Source organism: Heloderma suspectum, chromosome 1 (assembly GCF_057233095.1).
Source record: "Heloderma suspectum isolate Gila_16-S chromosome 1, 16-S_ref, whole genome shotgun sequence".
Classification (NCBI taxonomy): Eukaryota; Metazoa; Chordata; class Lepidosauria; order Squamata; family Helodermatidae; genus Heloderma; species Heloderma suspectum.
The window spans coordinates 212,265,183-212,290,761 of NC_139458.1; the positions used below are offsets into that span (position 1 = coordinate 212,265,183).

Here is a 25,579-nt window from a genome sequence, read left to right on the forward strand (position 1 = left end):
TCTGTGGTGGCCCCGACTCTGTGGAACTCCTTCCCTGGGGAACTCTGCCATGCCCCCTCTTTAATGAGCTTCCACCACACACTGAGTACTTTGTTATTCAGGCAGGCATTTAGGGTGGGTTAGGGTATTTTTAAATAATGTTTTAATGTATAATTTTACTGTTTTAAATTGTACCATTGTACATCGGCCGGGTGGCCGGCTAGATGGGCAATTAAGAAATTAAATAAATAAATAAAAAATAAACACACATCTGCTGTATACATGAGCAGGACAGGCATGTGCATAAATATGCATGGCTGCCCCTGTCAGGTCTAGTTTTGCCAACAGGCTACTTTTTTATGATGAAGAGACTGCTTTTTTGTGAGGGAAATGTATTGTATGCAATTATCTAACTTTCTCCTCTGAAATAGCTGTAATCTCATTATATCCCTTTAACATTTAAATAGTTAAATAACCTGTCTTACACAAATTCATTCCTCTGAACTGGCTCCCAGAAGCACATTCTTCTAGCTGGAGTTTACAAAGAAATTACCATATAAGATAAATTAAAATGTCAGTATTTCTACCACTTGCTAATTTACTGGCTCTGTTTAGTTTCTCAGTCATTAACTCTACCAGTCTAGCTGCCCAGTGGTCTTATGTTCCTGTTTCTTCAGATTGCATTCTCTGTCCCTCTAATCTTCTGTGCTGCCTCTTCTTTCAGTCATTCTAGCACTTGTTTATTTGCCAGTCTATTTGGTTTGGATGTGCAACAATTAGTTGCATGACAGGTTGGAGAGCTGAAGGGCAGCACGTCCTCCTCACCCATTGGTCAAGGGCGACTGGGAGGCTGTCTCTCCTGCCCGCCCACCCCCACCCCCAGGAAGAACATCACAGCAAGAGGAAAATCATCCTAGCCCCATACATCAACCAGAGAAGGAACAGCTGCAGGGAGAAAGAATACCTAGAACTTTATAACTAAGAACTGCTACCTGAGTTTGCTTTTTTCTTCCTCCCTTTCAATTCCCTTTCCTTTTGTGTTGTGTCTTTTAGATTGTAAGCCTGAGTCCAAGGAGTGCCATGCTGGGAGACTTTCTTGGCTGAACAGCTGAATAAAAATGCTTTAAATAAATAAATATAAAAGGGGATTGGGGGACATTGAAAAGAAAAAGCAGCTGCCACTGCCAGAATGGAAAACTGGATCTGAAACTTTGGAGCACATGATTCAAATTCCCTAAACTGAAATAGTTGCAGTGTAGGTGGTAGCTTCAAGGCTCGCTTAGTTTCATTTTGGTGAGATGTACTAGAGATGTACTAGAGAACACCGGTGGGTCCAAATTAGCCAGTATATCTAGTAAATAAATGCCCAGGAATGTATGGGACTGGGGGGGGGGGGGACATGTGTCCTTTGGTTAATTAGAAAGGGAAAAATTTTAGATGTGCAAAAAAAAAGGAAGGAAAAACAATAAGAATTCTGCAGCTGAATATTTCCTGGTACTTATTTCCTTTGCCAGTTTAATTGTACTTAGTTTAGTTTCTCACTTAGTCCAGATCATCAAGATTTACATCTTTCCACTCTCAGTGCTTCTGAATTGCCCCCCCCCCCGAGATACTATTTTGTTTACCAACACTACTCAAGCCAATTACAGTGTTCTACCTTTGGCTTCCCCTTCATGGATCACTGCCTTGTTGTGGCGAAGGGGCTTGCGTAACTCAGTGAAGCCATAAGCTATGCCGTGCAGGGCCACCCAAGACGGACAGGTCATGGTGGAGAGTTCTGACAAAATGTGGTCCACTGGAGAAAGAAATGGCAACCCACTCCAGTATTCTTGCCAAGAAAACCCCATGGAACGTATCACAAGGCTAAAAGATATTTTATCTTTTAAAATATAAAGGACGCCGGAAGATGAGCCCCTCAGGTCGGAAGGTGTCCAATATACTACTGGGGAAGAGCAGAGGGAATTTCCAAGTAGTGCCAGAAAGAGTGAAGCGGCTGGGCCAAAGCCGAAAGGACACTCAGCTGTGGATGTGTCTGGTGGTGAAAAGAAAATCCGATGCTGTAAAGAACAATATTGTTTAGGAACCTGGAATGTAAGATCAGTGAATCAAGGTAAGCTGGAGGTGGTCAAACATGAGATGGCAAGATTGAACATCAACATCTTGGGAATCAGTGAACTAAAATGGACAAGCATGGGCGAATATAATTCAAGCGACCATTATATCTACTACTGCGGGCAAGAATCCCTTAGAAGAAATAGAGTAGCACTCATAGTCAACAAAAGGGTGGGAAAAGCAGTACTGGGGTACAATCTCAAAAATGATAGAATGATCTCAGTACGAATCCAAGGCAAACCATTCAACATCACAGTAATTCAAGTCTACGATACTGAAGAAGCTGAGGTTGATCGGTTCTATGAAGACCTACAACACCTTCGAGAACTAACACCAAAAAAAGATGTCCTCTTCATCATAGGGGATTGGAATGCTAAAGTAAGAAGTCGAGAAATCACCAGGATAACAGGAAAGTATGGCCTTGGTGTACAAAATGAAGCAGGACAAAGGCTAATAGAGTTTTGCCAAGAGAACACGCTGATCATAGCAAACACGCTTTTCCAACAGCACAAGAGGCAACTCTACACATGGACATCACCAGATGGTCAATATCGAAACCAGATTGATTATGTCCTTTGCAGCCAAAGATGGAGAAGCTCTATACAGTCAGTAAAAACAAGACCTGGAGCTGACTGTGGCTCAGATCATGAGCTTCCTATCGCAAAATTTCAGCTGAAATTGAAGAATGTAGGGAAAACCACTAAACCATTCAGGTATGACCTAAATCATATCCCTTATGAATATACAGTGGAGGTGAGGAATAGATTTCAGGGATTAGACCTGATAGACAGAGTGCCTGAGGAACTATGGACGGAGGTCCGTAACATTGTTCAGGAGGCAGCAACTCAATCCATCCCAAAGAAAAAGAAATGCAAGAAAGCCAAGTGGCTGTCTGATGAGGCTTTACAAGTAGCTGAGGAAAGAAGGGAGGTGAAAAGCAAGGGAGAAAGGGGAAGATATACCCAGCTGAATGCAGATTTCCAGAGAATAGCAAGGAGAGACAAGAAGGCCTTCTTAAATGAACAATGCAAAGAAAACAAAGAAAACAATAGAATGGGAAAGACTAGACATCTCTTCAAGAAAATTGGAGATCTCAAGGGAACGTTTTGTGCAAAGATGGGCATGATAAAGGACAAAGAAGGCAGGGACCTAACAGAAGCAGATGAGATTAAGAAGAGGTGGCAAGAATACACAGAAGAACTATACAGGAAAGATCTGAATGTCCCTGCTAGCCATGAGAGTGCGGTCACTGAACTTGAGCCGGACATCCTCGAGAGTGAAGTCAAGTGGGCCTTAGGAAGCATTACTAACAACAAAGCTAGCGGAGATGACAGTATTGCAGCTGAGCTATTTAAAATCCTAAAAGATGATGCTGTTAAAGTGCTGCACTCAATATGCCACCAAATTTGGAACACTCAGCAGTGGCCACAAGACTGGAAAAGGTCAGTTTACATTCCAATTCCAAAGAAGGGCAATGCCAAAGAGTGTTCAAACTGCCGTACAATTGCGCTCCTTTCACATGCCAGCAAGGTGATGCTCAAAATCCTACAAGCTAGGCTTCAGCAGTATGTGAACCGAGAACTACCGGAAGTACGAGCTGGGTTTCGAAGAGGCAGAGGAACTAGAGATCAAATCGCCAACATTCGCTGGATCATGGAGAAAGCAAGAGAATTCCAGAAAAACGTCTATTTCTGCTTCATTGACTACACTAAAGCCTTTGATGGTGTGGATCACAACAAACATCGGCAAATTCTTAAAGTGATGGGAGTACCAGACCACCTTAGCTGTCTCCTGAGAAACCTGTACGAGGGTCAAGAAGCAACAGTAAGAACCAGACATGGAACAACCGATTGGTTCCAAATTGGGAAAGGAGTACGACAAGGCTGTATATTGTCGCTCTGCTTATTTAATTTATATGCAGAGTATCATGAGAAACGCCGGGTTGGATGAATCACAGGTCGGAATTAAGATTGCCGGGAGAATTATCAACAACCTCAGATATGCAGACAGGACCACCCTAATGGCAGAAAGCGAAGAGGATCTAAAGAGCCTCCTGCTGAGGGTGAAAGAGGAGAGTGCAAAAGCTGGTTTGAAACTTGACATTAAAAAAACTAAGATGATGGCATCTGGCCCCATCACTCCCTGGCATATAGAAGGGGAAGAAATGGAAGCAGTGACAGATTTTATTTTCTTGGGCTCCAAGATCACCGCAGACGGTGACTGTAGCCATGAAATTAAAAGACGCTTGCTCCTTGGGAGGAAAGCTGTGGCAAACCTAGACAGCATAGTAAGAAGCAGAGACATTATCTTGCCGACAAAGGTTCGTATAATCAAAGCTATGGTTTTCCCAGTAGCAACGTATGGCTGTGAGAGCTGGACTATAAGGAAGGCTGAGTGCCGAAGAATCGATGCTTTCGAACTGTGGCACTGGAGAAGACTCTTACGAGTCCCCTGGACTGCAAGGAGGTCAAATCAGTCCATCGTAAAGGAAATCAACCCTGACTGCTCATTGGAAGGACAGATACTGAAGCTGAAGCTCAAATATTTTGGCCACCTAATGCAAAGAGAAAACTCCCTGGAAAAGACCCTGATGCTAGGAAAGATTGAAGGCAAAAGGAGAAGGGGACGGCAGAGGATGAGATGGCTAGATAGCATCACTGATGCAATGAATGTGGACTTGAGCACGCTCCGGGAGAGAGCGGAGGACAGGAAGGCCTGGAGTGCTATGGTCCATGGGGTCACGAAGAGTCGGACACGACTGAACAACTGAACAACAATAAACCTTTGGCTTATGGCTAGGGCTAAGTTTGTTACTCCACCCATGTTGAGAATAGAACGGGGAACTGAAAATCTAATCCATCCAATCTAGTGGGAAGCTGTATTCTCTTCAATTCAAATCTAAACTCTAGATTAGGGATGGGCGAATCTGTTGATCTCATCAAGGTTCGCATTTTTCCAATGCCAAGCTCATTCCCAATTGGATTGTGAGTCTCCCCACCCCCACTCCCCCCGCGAACTCGTATATATTTCTGTGTGGATTTTTCAAAATATGTCTATTATTTTTATGCATTTTTTAATGGATGCATTTTAAATTCATCTTTCTATTGGGAAAAGCGGTTTTGTGCACATTTTTGAAATGTAGTTATTGTTTGAGTGCGCATTTCCAATGTTTGATTGGGGGTGGGGGATATATGAAACTCATGACAAGCCTTGGAAATATACAGATTTCATCAGTGACATGCTTTTCATTTTGTATTTAGTCTTGGGAGGAGCAAATTGGGTGTTCTTGCGATAAAATGTGAACCCAACACATTTCTCACCGATTCGCACTCTAGATTTGAGTTTGTCCCATACAGCAGAAATGGTTGCATAGGACACATTGGTCCCCTTTACAATTATTTAAGAAAATTATCCTATTCTCCAGTTTCTGGTGCTGCAACTTAACACACATGATATAGTATTGTCTCATTGTTTCTCAGTTTTGGATAGAGGTCATTGTCCATCTCAACTTGGTCCTGGAAACAGATCTAAGATTCAGAGACAAAATATCATTGATATAATGCGACCCCATTGAACTGAACTTTACCCTAGGACAGGAGAAATGGATTAGTCTCACCCTATTGGTCACCAAATGTATCATTTTGCAACAGTGAGAAAGTAAACACAGTACAACAGTCTGTTGGACAGAAGATCTGTCCTTACCATACACGAACTTGGTACATATTGTAAATAGCAAACATCCTTACCAAGACATATGCAAAGACTATGCTGAACGCTGTGCTTAGCTAAATTTAGAGGTGTTTTTGTTTATGACACCATTGAAAATGAATGAAACCTATGAACATAGTGCCCTACCCCATTTCCATATCAGCCATTTTGTTTTACTGCAGTTTTGCTTTTTGATATGTGCGTTGTATCAATATACACTAAAAACAAAACTCAGTAAAAAAAAATTACATGTTTTATTTTTCTTTTATACAGCTAAAAGTAATATAAATGTGAGATCTTCCCAGTATGTTTGTGTCTAAAAATACCATCTGATAAATAATTATAAATGAAGGGGGCCAAAATATCATTTTGAATAAGCTGTCCCAATCTCACTTGAAACATTGAGCTTGATTTCTTAAGATCTGGTGCTTATTTTGATAGACGTTTTGTGTAATCTATAAACAGGCATGTTTCCAGTTAGGATGGTTATTTCCCATTGAATTCCTGGCTCATTTAAGTCCATTAGTTGAAGAGTACAAGATCAAGATCTGAAGTCATAAACTAGGCCTTAATTGCAACATTAAGTAGTAGCTTGGGAATGAGGAAGGAAAGGAATCTGTAGCCAGGCTAGTAATGAATAGCCCAGTGTGGAGTTTCTTTCCAGGATCTCTAGAACCTGGCTCCTTTTCTACAATGAGAATGTAGAGAGAGTATTAGTCTGCACAGTGCTGCTAATAGATAGAAGGATGCTAACACTTTCAACACAGTTCTGAAATCATCAATACTGTTAGATGCCCATACTGTGTATCCATTTCATTATTTAAGTGGACTGTAACATTCAGTGAAATCCAACATTCCATGAGTGTTCAAGGGAGCTCTTCTCCCAGCACTTCCCCCAAGCCCCCAAAATCTGTTCTGGGGAGTCACCCAACCATCTGGAGCAGAGTTTGAGGCCACGACAGAGGCTGCGTGGAGGAGGAAGCTCTTTTTTCATATTTCTTCCACTTCTTTTTCCCATTTCTACTTATAGTCTATATTGGTTTTATTTATTCTTTTTATTTTACAGCCTAATCTATATGATGTCAAGACTGGTTCCACATATGGATGCCAGTTTTATGCTATGCATCATAAATTATTCATTTTAAACTAAAAATATATCTGCTTTTCAAGTGGCTCTTATTACAAGATGCACTGTGGTGCTATATTTTTGTAGCTAAAATCTTATGAAGACTTAAACATTGCTACATGAGGTAATGAATCTGTAGCTTGCTATATTACAAAGTGTATTTTAATTTGAGTCATGTGGTATGAAGGACCACTGTCCCTGTACTTTCTGTCTTTGACCCTGTCTTTATTACTCTTTGGACATTTTGCCATGAGTTACAATGCGTATGTGATAAAGATTAGAGGGAATAAACCAATCATTACATTCTCAAATAATACAGGGGAGCAGGAAATCTCCTATGGACATAATACTGATTATTTCACAGTCCTATAAGAGTCTCCTTCTGTCAAAGATTGTGTAGCTAGGTGTATATGAAATTGTGTACTGTGTTAGAGCTATGATACAGGACTCTTGCATTTCTATTAGAAATTAGGAAAATTGGCTACCATAATTGTCAATATGCTCTTTAGGACTCATTCATGTATTGCTAGTTTATTATGAGAAGTATCTATGCTGAAGTGGCCCCTAAACCACTTTGGTAACATAAATTGGATTTAAATAATTGTGTAGCTCATTGCAGACTACCGCTTCTGTATATGTTAAGGTCTAAGATCTTCTTGCATCCAATGTAATTTTTTGGTTTCCTACTATTTCCCGGAGTGGGATAGATTTTAAGAAAAGAGATTTGTTTGCAACCGTATAATGAAAGTGGCCATACTTAGCAATGACCATTATGTTGTTTCTGTCCATTTTTGCCCATTTGCCCATTTTCATTCAAATGCTTGCAGGGTTCAGATTTCAAGAGAATCCAGCAGATTTGCTGAAACAGCTTTCCCCAAGCTGATGCCCTCCAGATGTGTTGGACTACAACTCCCATCATTCCCAACCACTGACCATGCAGGTGGAGCTGATGGGAATTATTTATTTATTTATTACATTTCTATCCCACCTTTTTTCCTCCTTAAGGAACCCAAGGCAGCATAATCCTCCTCCTCTCCATTTTATCCTCACAACCCTGGGAGGTAGGTTGGGCTGAGAGTCTGTGACTGGCTCAGTCACCCAGTGAGCTTCCATGGCTGAGTGGGGACTAGAATGCAGATCCTCTGACTCCCAGTCCAACACTCTAGCCACTACGCCACACTGGCTGTCCATTGGAGTTGAAGTCGAAGACATCTGGAGGGCACAAGGTTGATGAAGGCTGGACTAGAAGCTCCTCTTACTGGATATTGGTAATTTACTGGGATTGACTACCCATTAATAGTGTGCATTATATTATAGTGGCTCCTTCCTTCCCAGAAGTGTGTCTGTCAGTAGCCTGGCTGCATCAGAGGGAGTAGTGAGACAGCGAGGCCGTTCCATTGGCTTGACTGGGGCTGACTGCTTCTGCCACTTCTGATCCTGTGATGCTGACTTGGATCCTGGCCCCTGCTTGTTTTTGGCTTTGTGCCTGCCTCTGGCCCCATTGATTATGTTTGCTGCTGTGGAACTTAACCCCTGCTGTTTTGGAATATCCATTTCCTTCCGCTGGCCTGCTTCGGCTGACAGCCAGTTGCTCTGCTCCCAGAACCGGTCTGCCTGTAAGGCTGGACAGGCCGTTTGACCATTCTAACCAAGCTAGACATGGTTGCCATGTTGCCAATGATGTGGCACGTTTTCCACAGTTATAACATTTTCTGTTCTTTAATTTGATGTACAGGATGGTTGCTTAGGGTATTCCAGTTTTTAAAAATGATTTATTTTGATTTGCTTATACAATTAATAACCAACCAATATGTTTAAACACTATACAAAACCCAAAATCTTCTTTTTCACCTGGATTCCAAAATATCCTGTAATTAGCAGGTTTTAATTTTTGAAATTTCCAATGTTGCCAATAAAAAAAGTCAGATAAAATTATTATATAGCCTGAGGAAAAGGGCAACTACCAGAGAGAGTCCTCACTCAGTAAGATTTTTGAATAAATGAGGATAGTTCTTTTTTTAAATGGCAGAACTCAGGGAGGTGACAAGGGGAAACACTTTCATTCAAGTGAGTGGAATGTGTAGTTAATCTTTGCCACTTCACTCCATATTTTGACAGGATCCCTATAAAATGCTGTTAGGCCATAAACTGAACATAAGCCTGCTCAACGTGTTCTCTAATTTTAGGTGCATTAGCAGGAACTTAAATGATCTAATGAGGTGTTTGACTTGTTAAATAAGTGCTGTTGTGTCCCCCCCCCCTCCCTCTTTTAAAAAAGTACCTGGGGAGGGTGTTATGGAATGTTAAAAACAGTATACCATTATTACTAAATTAATTCCTTTCTTGAGGCCAAATGGAACATTTATACAACAACAAAAATACTTTGCCAATAATTTTTTTCTCAAGTCATTCTTGGGTGTTAGAATGCCTTTTTAGAAACCCAAGATAATTTAAGCTTCAAATAACAACAATAATAAACATATCCATATTGCTTTTCAAGTTCACAGAGCTTTCCCAGTGTTTATGAAAGTTATGAAAACTGAGGACTCATCAGTTCACAGCTTTTATGTTCCTCATTTCAGTGTATAGGATCACATGGACAGATCATTATCAGGGGCATTTTGTGAATGTTATTAGTAGTGGTGATTGCATCCGTCAAGTGGGTCTTCTGAATGGCAATTATTTGCAGTCATTCCATCCCATCTGTAACCTGCCTGAGGTAGCTGTGAAACCCAAAGAAGTGTCAAACTGAACTTATAAGAGAACCCGGGATACCTGATCACAGCCATCTGCCCACATTAGTGCACCAAGAATACCATTATCCTTGAGATATATTTTCAAAGGCAAAAATGGCATTTACTTTTAATGGAAGCTAAACCTCCCAAGTGTCACTGTGAACACATATGGCATCTATATATCATTTTTTATGCCATATGTCTTTGTTCTGTCTTCCCAAGTTTATCAACTTAACTTGACTGGTATATGAAACAAGTTTCACGTTTGGTCTCAGTCTTAATTTAACCTTTTCCATAGTGCCAAAGCATTGAAATAAATGCCAACACCTAGATTGATCAAGAGAAAAATCTATTCAAGTCTAAAGACAAACTGAGTAGGTAGTTCCTGCTTCACTTGTTATTTCACCAATGTAATGAACCATTTGAGGACAATTTCATGGTATGTAGAGAGACTAAATGGTAGAGGTGGAGTGAGATCACACCTCCCTGCCCTGCTTACAAGGCCCTGAAAGAGGGACTTTGCATGGAGGGTTCCATCCCCTCCAACCACTAGGTAATTCGCACAACTTTGCCTCAATTGGCTTTTTTTACCTAGTGCACCACCTAAAATTAACCTCTGGCATTTTAATATAAGGACTGTCATGTTCCTCTGCACTTATGCTCTTTGCCGACTTAGGAACCTGTGTGTTTTGCCCAAGGCAAGAGGCAGATCAGAGTTACAGCCATACTTTGTATTTTCAGAAATGGAGATCAGCCATTGCTGCTCCTCTCTCCCAAAATGCATGGCTAGGTGTTATCTGATACTTGCAGCACGTACCACCAACTAATTCATTCACACTGCAAGTCTCCATTTTGAGACTGGGTCTATCTATACACCAGACCTTGTGGCCACAACACTTGGCCAAAATTTTTAGATTCTGCTGTTCCTTCCCTCATTGCCTGCTTTTTCTACCATCTAGCCTGATGGAAAGTTCTGGAGAACTCAAAAGCTTGCAGGGTTTTTTGGTGAAATTTTGGTTCGTATTGCCCACCTGTGGGATTTAGGAAGAGGAGAGTGTATCTGTACTTCCTTTTCCCACCCTCCCTTTCTAGTCAGGTATAATGGTTTTAATGCTACATAGTTGCATATGTTTTGTATATATTCTAGTTTCTATTTGTCCAAACAGGAATGTAGCCTTCAAAGGGCCTGGCGCATGCTCAGAGGCACTCTCCTTATTATGGATCTCTCTCTGAAATATATATATCCCAAGGATGAATCTGAACATTGAAAAGCTCAGCCCTGGCTCAAACTAAGCCCTGCAAGAGGAATCTTGTATTTTGAGCTGTGTAGTGATTTTCCTGTTGAAAGCTAGCAATCAAAGCTGTTTTCTCACTGAAAAGCAGCCTGGCTTTTTTTCTACTGATCAGAAAAGCTTTTACTTTATCTGTTTCTTCTTCAGTTATTATGCTCCTCTTTTCTGTTGTTCCTTCCCAGCCTCAAATGGGCAGTGCTGTACCTCTCACTGATGCTTATGCCTTGAATAATTTTAAGCACCTTTATGTTGCAAGCAAGGCAGTGCTCAAAATCCATTTCAGCAGTTGCTAATTTGGCAATAATGGTGGTCTCCACAATGGCAATTAATGAACAAAGGAAGCTTGCACTTTGTGACCTAGCAACCAGGTTTCCCTTTAAACTGGTTTTTCTCTCTCTCTTTTTTACACTAGATGTCAAAGTCCCCAGGGAACAGCAGTGTTAAATTGCTTTGCCTGTCGCTGATCTTTCACCAGTTGGTGGCAATGCTTACATTCATTTATTTATTTATTTATTTATTTATTTTATTCCTATTCTGGTTCCGTTAATCATTTGCTTTTATTTTAAATAATCTTCCAATTCTGCATTTTCTTATTACTGCGTGGTTTCTTACATTTAATATGGAACAGTGAATATTTCTAGCTCTCAAGACTACCAAGCTGCATTCACTACAGTATTTTGAATGTTAAGTTTCTTTTATAGCCTATGAAAGTATCTGGATATATCATTGTTCTTGTTGGTCCCCGTCCCCCCGCCCCATTTTACAGTTTTAACTATGCACTCTTTATTTCACTTAAGCTTCACATATCATCTATGGGTGCTTCCAAACAAGGCTTTTATGGTGCCACTGCCCTGCCTCATTCACTGAGGGCCGATCTACATTGCGCCCATCGTCACAATGAATTCAGTGTCCTGTCGAGTTAAGCGCTCTCACATTAAAACGTGATTATCTACACTTACCCATTTTCCCCGTTGCGGTGCTTCATCGAATGCACGAGCTCGGTTCACACTCAACCGCTGTGCTGTTTTCCTGCTCTTAAAGATGGAGGCTCTCATTGGAGGATCAGAAACTCTTCCTGTTTCTGCTGATTCCACGCCCACCACGGTCACAGCTCTCGACAGTCCCATGTCGTCTTCCGGCTACTGATTGCATAGCTTCCTCAGCATTTGATGTTTCCTCAGCAACAAGCAAAGGGCTGGATGTGTGCGCGCTTGTCTGATCTCGGAAACTAAGCAGGATCAGCCCCGGTCAGTAGTTGGATGGACAACCGCCTGGGATTCAGGCTTCCTGCATTGAACAGGGGGTTGTTCTATCCCTTCAAATGAGACTCAGTTTTACCCCCTTTGGCTTTTTTAAAAAAAAAATTAAGGTGTTATCTTCGAAGATCATGCCTAAATTAGAAAAAAAAAATCACGGAGAAGCCACGATTCTTCGAAGATAACGCCTTAATTAAAAAAAAAAAAGCTGAAGGGGGTAAAACTGAGTCTCATTTGAAGGGATAGAACAACCCCCTGTTCAATGCAGGAAGCCTGAATTCCAGGCGGTTGTCCATCCAACTACTGACCGGGGCTGACCCTGCTTAGTTTCCGAGATCAGCCAAGCATGCGCACATCCAGCCCTTTGCTTGTTGCTGAGGAAACATTGAGTGCTGAGGAAGCTATGCGATCAGTAGCCGGAAGATGACATGGGACCATCGAGAGCTGTGATTGGACAGGAGGGAAATACAAACACTGCCGTATATGGACAGGCAGGGGAGGGGACTACGAACAGATATGGTAGTGAAGACGGAAAATCAGAGCACATTAAGGGGAAATACTGGGATATCAGGGTATTGAAAGCGGGAGCACGGAAGCAGGAAATTCCAGTTCCAATTCGAGGCGGGAACTGCGTAGTGTGAAAGACGGGCGGTGAAATCTCATTGGAAGCGGAAAAAAAACATAATTGTAGATCAGCCCTGAATATTACGAGAAGCAGGGAGGCCACTGATAAGATCTTTCACTCATAGCCCTCTCATTTTTCCCCACTGTTTCTTCCATCCTTTTCCTTACCACAAAAAATTGGTTGAGGAAAAAAAGATGAAATTGCTCCACGATACCTTCCGATTGTTAGCGCTGGGAGCCCTTTGTCTAGAAGCACCCTGTATCTAGCTCTTCACTTCCTAGCACAACTTGCAAGTTGAAACGTATTGGTAGATTATTATTCCTAAACAGCCACTATTGTACAAAATAGGTCCCTGCTGTAGTTCTCCTGTGGGCCATGCAGGTCATGCACAAAAAGAAGAGAGTGAGTGGGAAGACGGAGCCCTTTTTTTTCCTATTTCATTTTTTTATGCTGTCTCATAAAGTGCAATGAAATGTGTATTAATCAGCATCTTGCTAGAAATATTTATGTTTAATGTTTAATTCATGGAGACCATGCTGATACGTTGATAGCATAGCACTAAGTTTGGCAGGCATAGCTTGGAATGACTTATTGAAGACGTTGTAAAGATTCTCCAATTTAGTAATTCTGGCCCTTGCTAAAAGCAAAACATTAGTCTTGAATATGCAGAGGAATATTCTGCATTACCAGCATTCTTTCTGTTATCAGCCAGTACACATGAACATAAAATGGGAAACTTTGTTTAAACTCCTAATTGGAAGTAGGAGCACTTAGACCTCTGGTTAGGAATACTTTAGTTGTACTTTGCGATACAACTGAGTGATACAGTGCCTCTCCAAAATGCCTCCACTTTACAAGAACCATGTTTTACCTCATGGCTGAACAGGTTGAATCAATCTGAGACCAGTTTTACATTTTTGTTACTAGGGCCTCATGGGAGCATTTACCAGAGAAAAGCATTTTTGTTCCAATTTTAGCTTATTGTGATCCTTTTACCCATTCTCTGTTAATCCCCATTTTCTTTCTATGCCTCGTAGCATCTGTCTGTCAGGGTGGACACTGAGCCCATAGAATCCCAGAGTAGTTCTGATTCTGAGGTGGAGCAGCTGCTCGTGGGAGAGGAGCGCGCTCATCCCTCCCAGGGCCAACAGCTGGCAGAGATTCCTCCCGCCGGCATTCCTGACATAGATAGCGGTCCCGGGAGTGAGAGAGCGTGGGAAGAGGGCTTGCTGGACGTGCAACGCCAACGCAGGGAGCGGCGCCAAATGGAGGGCGCGGAAAGGAGGCGAAGTGTCTGTTTGGCGCACAAGCAACAGTTGTGCCCAGAGGATCCAAGGGAAAAGGGGAGGGACTCTCCCTAGCCCATAAGTTAAGGGTCTGCAAGTGATTCTCCTTCAAATGGGGACCAACTGTTCCAACTCAGGGCATAGGTACTCTGCTGCTCATAGCTAGTCGCTAATAGTAAAGTTGTTAAGTTGTAAGAGGAATAAAGCTTTGAAAAGAATCCCTTTGTCTGTGTCTGGACTTGGCTACTGGATTAGACCGAAAGGAACCCCTAACACTGTCTAGGGATGTACAAAAGTCACTTACCTTTTCGAAGGGTGACATTTGCAGGGGGGGGAGGCGCTCCGTCCCTCCCCCTGAAATTCTGTCCAGCCGGCTCCGCGGAAATTCCGCAGAGCCACCAGCCAGGGCCGTCCGCAGCCAGCCACTGGGCAGCCTGCAGGGACGCAAATGGCGGCTGCCATAGCCGCCGCCATTTGCATCCCTGTATTTTGCCGTGATAGGCTACGTAAATACTTACATAGCCTATCACAGCTTCTGCAGGGATATGTATTTACGTAGACTAAATACATGTTAAATACATGTAAAATACACGTAGAGTAAAAAGTATTTACGTAGCCTATCACGGCTATATGGAAGAAGTGAATGGCAGCCGCAGACACGGCCGCCATTCGCAATGCAGTGCAGACGGCAGCAGGTAGGTGCTCCATTCCGGGCCCATTTCGCGGGGTAGGGGGGGCCGGGGGGTTTCGTTCCGCCACGGATTTCGGGGGGCCGAATGCACTGGCATTTGGCCTCACCGAGATCTGTGGCGGAATTCTCTGTCATCCCTACATCTGTCTCTGCACCATCACTGGTGTCTCTCAACTCCTCTCTGTTAAGTCTCCTCCCTTGAACTCATAGCAAAATGCACTCTCTGTCCTTCACACCCCCCAGCATTTCTGTTTTGTTTCCTCACATACAGGTCTCTCTGCACCCCATAATGTATCTCTGTGTTTGCAGCACCACAGTGTTCTTTGAAACTCTAGGTTTGCTACCTCCCTCCTTTTCTCTCTCCTCACCCAACCCACAGCTCTCCCAGTCCTTTCAGTTGCCCATGTCCATTAGTCTCAGTTTGCACCAGATGTTACTCCTTTCTCTCTGCACCTTATAGTACTCTCTGCTCTCCTGTACAGTTGCATCTCTCTTTGAACCTTGCTCTCTCAGTTCACCACATCTTTTTCCCCCCTTTCTCATGCCATTGGTGTCTGTAATGCATTCCCATCTCTCTGTCTTCCCACCCCCAACTTTTTCCCCTTCAGTCTCTCTCTTTTGTAGAGGCTGTCCTCTCTCCCCCTTCCCTTCTCCCAATATTAACACCCCTCCTTCCTGAGTTTGGCAGCACTGCATACATGGCTTTCACTATTCCAGCAGTTCACACACTGAGGCGTCTCAGATGCACGTAGGCTGTGCAACCTGGCTGGTTGTCTGCAACAAACTGGAAAAGCTGGCATCCACTGCCTTAGGAGAAGAAGTAATTCAGACATAGTAGCTTCCGCCACTTTTGATGCTCTTGGCCAGACCTTAGTTACACAAAAAAGGAGGAAAGGGCTGCAAACACTGGATAGTAGGAATTCCCTCCTGTTGTGCAAGAACAAAGAGAATGCGAAGTCTTGAGAAGGTGCACTTGAAAAAGTATATTGAGGCCCAACAAGATAGCAGATAACATACAGAAATGCTCTAGCTGTCTTGATGAAATTGTTTTGCCTGATGAAGAACCATCTGAGGGGCTGTTCACACAACACGCTAACCCACACTCAGACTGGGTTCGCACAACACACTAACCCATGATGGGTTGTTTTCCCATCCTAGGTTAGGATGTCACAGCTTGTCATCTCTGAGCTGTTTTTCCACCCATGGTGGCTTGTATCCCTCAAACAGCCCACCCTGAGAACCCACAGTCTGTAGTAGAGCTTGTTTTACTTACGGTACATTAGCATGTTGCCAGCGTGAGTTATGGCAATCTCCTACAGAGCTGCTTGGCAAGAGCAGCCCAAAGTGCTGCAGCTGCTCCACTCCACTCGAGTGGTCTCTCTTCCTGAGATCTGTGCAGCAAGAGACTGTGTTGCCGCCGGCGCACCGTCCCCTTCACCACCCATCTCCTCCCTCACCCAGCCTTTGGTAATGCACTCTTCAAAGTTGCAAACTTGCTTTCCCTCACACATGTGCCTAATTGGTGTAGCAACCTTGAGCAACCTTGTTTTCCTGCCATATTCAGCTGTGTCTCTGACTCCAAATCATCTTCCTCCCTGCTCCCACATGGTTCCAAAACAGCTTCACCTATGGTTAAATCCCTACTTTTCCATGGAAAAGCAAAGCTGCACAATTACTCAGTAGTGCATGTGGTGGCTCCCCATAAGGGGAACCTGTATATTGAATTTCATCCAATTTCTGCAAAGTTTCAAAGCGTTGGAACCCCCCCCCCCCTTTTGGTAGAATGTTCCCACAGATAGATTCAAGGCAGTATTAAGCAAGCCCAGTATTAAGCAAGCCAAATAAGCCACTTTGTATACCAATAAAAAGTTTATTTTCTGTGTTGTTGATTTGTTGCTGGTGAAGGGAGAGCTGGCAAAGGCTTGGAAATTGGGGCGGTGGGTAAAGAATAAGGACTTGGGAAAAGGGGCTACGAGTGGGAAGGGAAGCAAATGGTTTGTTTCACCTGTGGTTAAATCTTCACTTCTCCGTGAAAATGCAAAGCTGCGCATTTATCCAGTAGCGCATGTGGTGGCTCCACAAAAGGGGAGCCTGTGTATTAAATTTCGTCCCCATACTGCAAAGTTTCAAGGAGTTGGAGGGGCCCCCCACTCCTTTTTGTTGCACACAGGCAGGGATGGGGGGGCAGCAAAGGCTTGGAAAGGCAGCACAAGGGTCGGCAGGGTCTGGTTTCCCACCCAAAGAAGGCTGGGATGGCTAGGTGGGAGGACTACAGGAGGAGGGTGGGGGAGGAGGAATAAACTACACTGCGTAGCTTGTTTGCCTGGACGTCTGAAGGGAGCACAGTAGGTTGTTTGCAAAACAACCTAATCTGCATAGCTTATCCACCATGGATCAGCATGATGTATGAACAGGCGCACTGAGGTTGTGTGTGGGTTGTTTGTTGAACTGTGGGTTAGCATGTTGTCTGAACGCAGCATGTTTTCCATGGGGTGGGTTATCGTGTTGTCTGAACGCAGCCAGGGTGGCTTGTTAACCACCCTGAACAACCCAACAACAAACCATGGGTTCTCAAGGTGGCTTGTTCAAGAAAATACACCACACTGCATGGTTAACAACCCATCCTGGCTGTGTTCAGACAACACACTAACCCACAGTTCAGCAAACAACTCACGGTTCAAAAAAACCCACACTCAATCACTGAGTGTGAGTTAGTGTGTTGTGTGAACAGCCATGCTGGGCCTTACACTGTATTAAGGACACTTCTTGAAGTTTCCTCTTCTCTTTGTTCCTATGCTGATTTCCCTTTCTTCTTCCCTGGGCTTACTTTGTGCAGCCCTGCCCTATAGCTTCTATTGTGTTGGTCCTTTTCGTGTAGCACCTTGTCCTCTGATGCCCTCCAATGCATTTGAATCCCCTCCCGCTCCTCAAAAGGCCCTGCTCTGTTCTTCAGAATCCTATAGGACAGTCGCCTTTGCTGGCTCAAACAAGTCAATGGTGGGACTTCCATATAAAGAAAATACTGACTTGTTTTCTGAGAAGAGTTCTTCTTTGCCAAAAAAAAACGGAGAGTTACTTAATGGAAAGCAATTAATAAAAATATTTTATTTTAAAAAGGGCTGAGCAATAAGAAGGAACCCCCCTATATGTCCCAGTCTACCTAGCACACAGGTTTAGGATTTCTGTGGCCATTAAAAGTGACTTCCGTTGCAAGTGACTTCCGTTGCAAAACAAGGATTCATTCATCTTAACAAAATCCCGTATCAGTTGTGAAATTAGGTTGGGATCCTGATGAAATAGCTGCTTTTAGCCTCTGCTATTTTGGTTACCCTGAAAGCTCAGAATACTAGTACTGGTTTGAGGTACATATGTTTCCAGACTTTGTGTTTTATATTTTCTATACCTATGAGGTTTACAAATCTAATTTATTAGACTTAAAGCTCTGCTTAGTTTTGGGGAGCAAGAGGTGACTTCCAGTTTTGCAACTGCAGGATCTAACATTTTGTAGGTGTACCAAGTGGAACTCTTCTTTAAAACATGTGCATGTGTATAATTTTATTACTAGTTTGTGTCGTTTAAATATTTCTCCCTCATTCTCTTACTTTAGAATCTCCTGGCAAGGATATTGGTCCCACCCTGGGCTTAAAGAAGTCGAGTTCCCTAGAGAGTCTTCAGACAGCTGTTGCTGAAGTGAAAAAGAATGAGCTTCCTTTCTATAGACCAAGACCTCACATGGTCCGTGGCAGAGGGTGTAATGAGAGTTTCAGAGCTGCCATTGACAAATCTTACGACGGGCCTGAAGATATAGCAGATGGTATGTACTTCAAAATTTCTCTCTTTTTTTCAGCACAGGCAAGTTTCCATATATTTATTTAATTTCTATACCACCCAATAGCCAAAGCTCAGTGTGCCCACTTTGTTCTAAAATACTTTTCAGCCTTCCCCAACCCGGTGCCCTCCGGATATGTTAGATCCCATCGTTGTCAGAGATGAGTTTCAGCTGTTTCAGATGTCTGACAGCTCTGATTTCAAGTCGAGAGTTAGAACTGCTAGTTCAAAGCATGGGGGAGGGACTCTGTCTAGAGCGCTTAGACACTGGGAGAGATTTCTCTGAAAGTTTTGACGAACAGATGGCTCAAGCTCTGCTTCTTCTCTTTACTGTAAGAACTCAAGTTTCTGAGGAAGAGGGATGTGACTTGAGAAACGCTAAGGCACGTCGCAAAGCTAAGTGGGAAAAGGTAGGGGCAGGGCTCAGACACTCTGCCTAGATAGCCACTCTTAGAAGCCAACATAGGAGGGAGCCACCCTAAGGGAGGAGCATCACTGCAAAGGAAGCCTGGCCATGAAGTTCATACTCTACCCTCTGGTTCATCTCCTCTGCTTAGAGATTGTTGATTAGTTGTTTAAAGCCTGAAGCAGTCTGAGAGTTTCCTTGGATGTGCATTTGTAGAAAAGCTAGTCTCTAGTAAAATAAGACCCTGAAGCTTTGTTTATTGTGGTGTTGATTGCAAAGGGGAAGGATGATCCATTTCTGACAATCAAGCCCTGCCAGCATGGCAGTTGTCAGGGATGATGAGAGTTGTAGTCCAACCAGGTTGGGGAAGGCTGACAAGTTCTTTCAATAAAGACCTGAATCTGGTGTATGTTCTTTTGGGTCCTGGTTAAGTTCTCTATACATAATAATGGAAAAGGTCCTATAGATTATTGTGCGAACTGTATTGCAGTTCTAGAGTTGGGGCTCATCCCAACATCTCCAGAAGCATGGCTGGAGTTCAGATATGACTGTTTGGAAACTTCTGCTGTTGCAGAATACAGCTACTGGAGGCTGGGCAGTTGGCTCATGTGACAGTGGTACTACTGCTGCACTGGTTGCTAGTGTGTTTCCAAGCCCGGTTTAGGGCACAATCCTATTAAGATAGTTGGTAGCTTCCGAAATTGGAGGCTACTGACTGTCCAAAGCAGGGCGGATGGAGCACGGCGGGGATCCTCTCCTCTGTGCCCCACCCGTCTGCATGTGTGGCTCGATGTGTGTTTTCGGGAGGAGGGAGGGAACAGGCTTGGAAATCCGATAGGAAGCTGTCTAAAGCAGGTTCCGCAGTCTCCACCCCTCCCCGCCCCCTTTATCCCGTCTCTGTGCTCCATTTCCAAATGCAGAGATGGCGGTGGCACAGAAAGAACTGCACTGGCTACGTGGGGGAGGGGGCGGGAAGAGCACTTTCCAGGAACCAAAAAATCCTATGGCCATCAAGACCGTGTCTAGTGGCCACAAGACTGATCTCTTAAAATACTGTTTTTAACCCTGAAAACCTTAAATGGTTTGGGTCCAAGTTACTTGAAGGACCACCTCATTCTGTATTAGTCCGCTTGCACTCTGAGTTCATCAACAGAGACCCTTCTCACTTGCCCACCACCCGTCTGTTTCCACTGGCCTTTTAAAAAAAAATGGGCTGCTGGTTTTATTTATAATCATTGTTTTAATTGAATTTTATTGTTTTGTGTTGTTTTATTTTGTACATCTCCTTGGCGAGGTTCCCCTTTAGAGGCAGCCTAAAATTAATTTTAAAAAAAATGGTGGTGGCGCTATTGGTGCTGTCTGCTTAGGTTACCTCATGATCTAGCTGTGGCTCACAGTCCACCTGTTGAAAACTAGCGCACTGCAACACCCTGTCAGAAGTTCTGGAAAACTGCTACTTAGAGGTGCCCTTGCAATGGTTCTGTAATGGATTTGACAATATTGGTCTAGCTATAATTACAACATGTGTGCTCATAAATCTTGAGTTCCAATTATGCTCCGTTAGTTCCTTGACTTGAATAACCTCTGCCTCTGTGTGTCCCAAGAGGCACTATATGATTTTTTAAAACTCACAAGGCTTAAGAAGCCTAGTATCAGCAAAGATAGTGTTGTGCTATATCTATGTATTACCAAATATAATAACTTGAAAATAAGAATCCATAACGTGACCGTTTTTAATTTCCAACAGTCATGTTGGAATTAGCTGGATATATTGGATGGTCTCTTGATGATCTCTTAAACATATACAATTTGATTAAAGTGCATTATAGTACACCTTATATGGTCACGAGCCCTGCAGTTTTCATTTGTACTAGTTCATCATAAATGTCTCTGGTCTGTTCTTCTTTTGCAGATGGTATGTCTGATAAGAGCTCTCTTTCTGGTCAGGAAGCCCAAAACTTTGAATCAGCCTTTCATGTGAACTCTGAGTTAGAGGATGTGGAAGGCAAGGCAAAGAAACACAAGAAAACCAAAGAAAAATTGAAAAGGAAAGAAAAGAATAAAAAATCTAATCTAAAGAGCAAATCTAAAAGTAAAGAAAAGGACAAAAAAGAAGAATGTGAAGATCCAGAAAGAAAAACAAAGAAGAAAAGTTTGGGTGCCATGTTGAGGTAAAAGGCCTTGTTATATCTTTATTTTTTCCTGTTACTGCTGTTTTAAAGTATTTATCTTTTTTGTCCTGAGGCTACTTGATGAGTTTGATGATATTCCAGGTACAAGCCAAGCACGGTATCCACTGAACCACATTTGCTTTTGATTGAGGGCCACTTCATATGCTACTTTTGTTTATATAGCAACTAATCTCTACAATTGAGTGTACATTTTGCAACATGAACTTTTAAATTATTTGATTGAAATATATGCCCCACCTTTCTTCAAAAAGAACTAAAGGCAAGTCAGAACATATAAAGCCAGTGGCTTGGATCCAGACTTGGCCGTGCTCACAGTAGACCCCTTGAAATCAGTGATACTTTGTTTAGTCATGAGTAACTTAATAAGCCTGCTCTAAGCATGTCCAGTCTGGATCCAGCCCATTAACTTTAAAGTACATGTAGTAGCTTAATAATATGAACTTCTTGTTGTTCAGTCGTTAAGTCGTGTCCGACTCTTCGTGACCCCATGGACCATAGCACGCCAGGCCTTCCTGTCCTCCGCTGTCTTCCGGAGTGTGCTCAAGTTCATATTCATTGCATCAGTGATGCTATCTGGCCATCTCATCCTCTGCCGTCCCCTTCTCCTTTTGCCTTTGATCTTTCCCAGCATCAGGGTCTTTTCCAGGGAGTTTTCTCTTCGCATTAGGTGGCCAAAATATTTGAGCTTCAGCTTCAGTATCTGTCCTTCCAATGAGCAGTCAGGGTTGATTTCCTTTAGGATTGACTGATTTGACCTCCTTGCAGTTCAGGGGACTCGTAGGAGTCTTCTCCAGCACCACAGTTCGAAAGCATCAATTCTTCGGCGCTCAGCCTTCCGTATAATCCAGCTCTCACAGCCATACATTACTACTGGGAAAACCATAGCTTTGATTATACGGACCTTTGTCGGCAAGGTGATGTCTCTGCTTCTTACTATGCTGTCTAGGTTGGCCATAGCTTTCCTCCCCAGGAGCAAGCGTCTTTTAATTTCATGGGTACAGTCACCATCTGCGGTGATCTTGGAGCCCAAGAAAATAAAATCTGTCACTGCTTCCATTTCTTCCCCTTCTATATGCCAGGGAGTGATGGGGCCAGATGCCATCATCTTAGTTTTTTTAATGTCAAGTTTCAAACCAGCTTTTGCAATCTCCTCTTTCACCCTCAACAAGAGGCTCTTTAGATCCTCTTCGCTTTCTGCCATTAGGGTGGTATCGTCTGCGTATCTGAGGTTGTTGATAATTCTCCCAGCAATCTTCAAATAATGTTGAATTGGATAAAACAGCAAAAGTAGTTAAAATTAACCAATAACATCAGTCATGGCAGAATAAAGATGTCTTCACCGGCTTTCTAAAAGCCTGCAAGGTTTGAGCTCATTGTGCTTCTCTTGAGATGGTGTTACAGTCATAAAAACATTCTCTGCCCCACATCGCCAGTACACAGAAAAGGGGACCATATCAAGGCCCCTCCAGATGACTGAAGGGCACCGGGAAGTTCAGAAGGGACTATGCGTTCTCTAATCCAGCCTCCCCCAACCTGGTGCCCTCCAGATGTTTTGGACTTCAACTCCAGTCAGCCCCAGCCAGCATGGCCAGTGGTCAGGAGTGCTGGGAACTGTAGTCCAAATTTTCTGGAGTGCACCAGCTTGGGAAAGGTTGTTCTAAAGTGATGTGGCAAGGAAATGCTATGTGAATGTATTTCCTGCCTCAGATATATGTGCTGATGTTTTCCCCTGTAGGAAATGCAGGACAGGAAGCATCCCTGAGGAGCTGATTTTATACATAGAATGTCCTCACTATCTGTCTTCCTATTGTGAGCATACTCCTCCTCTTGGAGGGGCATCCCAACTGTGTTCTGTACAATTGCTCTGCTAGGTGCAATGGCTGTAATCCACCACTTTGCATGCAGTGTTCTGTATGCACAAAAGGAGATTTCAGTTTTCCCCTTATAGCAGCAGCTCCCTGCAGCCCTGAAGCCCCCACCCCAAGGTTAGGGACCCTTTGGAGCAGAACCACGTGTTATCAGAAACACTTTCTCGGTGCACATGGTCTTCTTGAATCCTCTGTAATAATATATCTTACAGCTGTATAAAGTACCCAGCATTTCAGACATGGAGCTTGCATTTCTATGTTTTACCATTCTGCGATGTGGGAAAATGATCCTCTGCTTTTCTGTGTTGCAGGCAGAGATGGGTGGGAGGCATAGTGAAGACCAGCCTTCCCAAAATGGTGCCCTCCAGATATTTGGACGATGGCTCCCATTATCCCTGACCATTGGTCATGCTGGCCTGGGGCAGCAGGGGATTGTAGTCCAGAATCTTCATGCTGGGGAAGGCTGGTATAGATGGTCTGTATATGAGCATGAGCTACTTGGCACACAATGTTTTCCCACATTGTCCATGTTGCCAACTTCCTCTTCTGGTGACCATGGAGGCAGAGAAGGCCCTGACAGTCGCCTACACAAATGTTGTCTCGGTTTTACAAAGTGTCTGCTTTTCCAGAATATCAATTTGCTACAGGTATATTCATTTAGTTGGTTCATTTCACACCAGCTTTATTTGTAAGATGTTTGACTTCTCCTTTTCAGTATTAGCTTGTAACTTCAGCCACTCGCACTCCTTCAGCAGCTCTTAACTTAACTGGAAAATGTATGGCTGAATGGCCAGCCGCAACCACTGGTGGGGCAGAGGCAAGAGTTTTGGGAAAGGGCAAGGAGAAGCATCCCAAGGCTCTAGGAGAGCCCCAGACGGCTTGGGTGGCAGCGTTTCCTGAGACTGTGCTGGCCCCAGAAAAGGAGGCAGTGAGAGGGACATATCATGAAAACGAACCATTTTATTATTTGAGGGTTTTTTCCTGCATTTGTTTGTAACTTGTGTTTTCTGTCGTTCATGTTCCATTAAGCCAAAGCACTTGCACCCATCAGCTTAGAAGAGTCTTCTCCAACCTGCCACCCTCCTGGTTTGTTGGACTGCAGTTCCCAGCCAACATGGCCTGTGACCGTGCTGGCTGGAGGTGATAGGAGTTGTGGTCCCAACACATCTGGAGGGTGCCAAGTTGAGTTAGAGGAAAGATCATGTTACTCTGTTCTGTGCATGCTCTTACCAGTCTGCCTTCGGCTTGCTGCAAGAAGAGAGGGCTCCTCCTTGAGACTTCCTACCCAAGGCTTCGCTTACGTTTCACAGTCATGAGGAGGGGCTTAACTATTAAGTAAATGCTAAATGTTACCTTTCTCTGTGGACAAGTCAAGTCTTTAAAAGGTGAATGTTTGGCTTGGCTGGTAACCAAGATGTGTAGGGTCTTACAGACAAGGCAAGTTGCTATTTGCTTGCAGGGTCTGGACATTACTTTGGAAGGTGTTTGCTTTCTTGCTAAAGGTTACCTCAGCATTAAATTTTGTCAGGGCGAATATGGTTTTTCAGAAAAACCATTATACAAATCATGCTGTGACAACTGTGCAAACTGCATGTTGTGTGTGTGTGTGTGTGTGTGTGTGTTTATATATATAGCAGAGCAGGAACTTTAATCTTCCACATTCTTATGACAACCACAACCAACACAATTTGGGTCAGTGTGAAGATAGTAAATCGTTTGTCACTTTCTGAGTGCTTAACTATGGTTATCTCAATGCTTGCTCATCCAAAAGGGTGTTATGTGAAAGCATATTCTTGTGTTTTCTGGAATGGATGATGGGTATTAAGTTCTTAATTTGTGGCCTGGTTAGTTTAGTTATCTGATCTGAAATCATCACAGTCAGTGCATTTTCTTACTGCAAAGCCAAAGCTTTGACTTCATTTTTAAATTAAGTTAAATACAAGCGGAACCTTTTAAATCACCAAGAGAATGTGACATCTGTCATGGTACACTGTTGCTCTGTGGCCTGATCCCAGAGCAGTTGTTAGAGCCACGGTGTATAATAAATGTAATGTGACTGTGGCCCTGTTACTACCTTTTCCAGATAGTGGTTGTAAAATTTCTGGGTTTACCCTTCACTTTTTATGGGTATGAAGGTAAGTTAGCTAATGGACTGCAGCCATACCAATGAAATTTTAATAGCTAGCTCCCTATAGGCAGCCAATAGGCTGGAGTCACAGTGTTTTGCTTTATAAAGTATAGACCAATTGTATATCTGGCGATTTCAGTGGAAAGAAAAAAGAATAACTATTTGTGTAGAATGCAGAGCCTCAAAGCCTCTTATTCTATCTTGAGTCAGGATGCAGATATTTTAAAACACTGTTGGTGGTGGTACAGCAGGAGCAGCATCTCTCTTTCTGTAATTTAATTAGCTTGATTATGGTGGTGGTGGTACTGGTGCTGCTGGGGAGTACTGATGGACAGTCCTGATAAATA

The 25,579-nt window shown here is 43.2% G+C and overlaps 1 protein-coding gene across 1 annotated transcript in view; it reads left to right on the plus strand.

The window, feature by feature from the left end:
• The window catches only part of PARD3B (par-3 family cell polarity regulator beta), a 679,914-nt gene that overhangs the window by 367,270 nt on the left and 287,065 nt on the right, over nt 1-25,579 (plus strand). The window contains exons 17-18 of the mRNA XM_084818423.1: nt 18,418-18,624; nt 20,957-21,215. Coding sequence (XP_084674549.1) covers nt 18,418-18,624; nt 20,957-21,215 — 466 coding nt within the window. The remainder of the gene's footprint in view (nt 1-18,417; nt 18,625-20,956; nt 21,216-25,579) is intronic.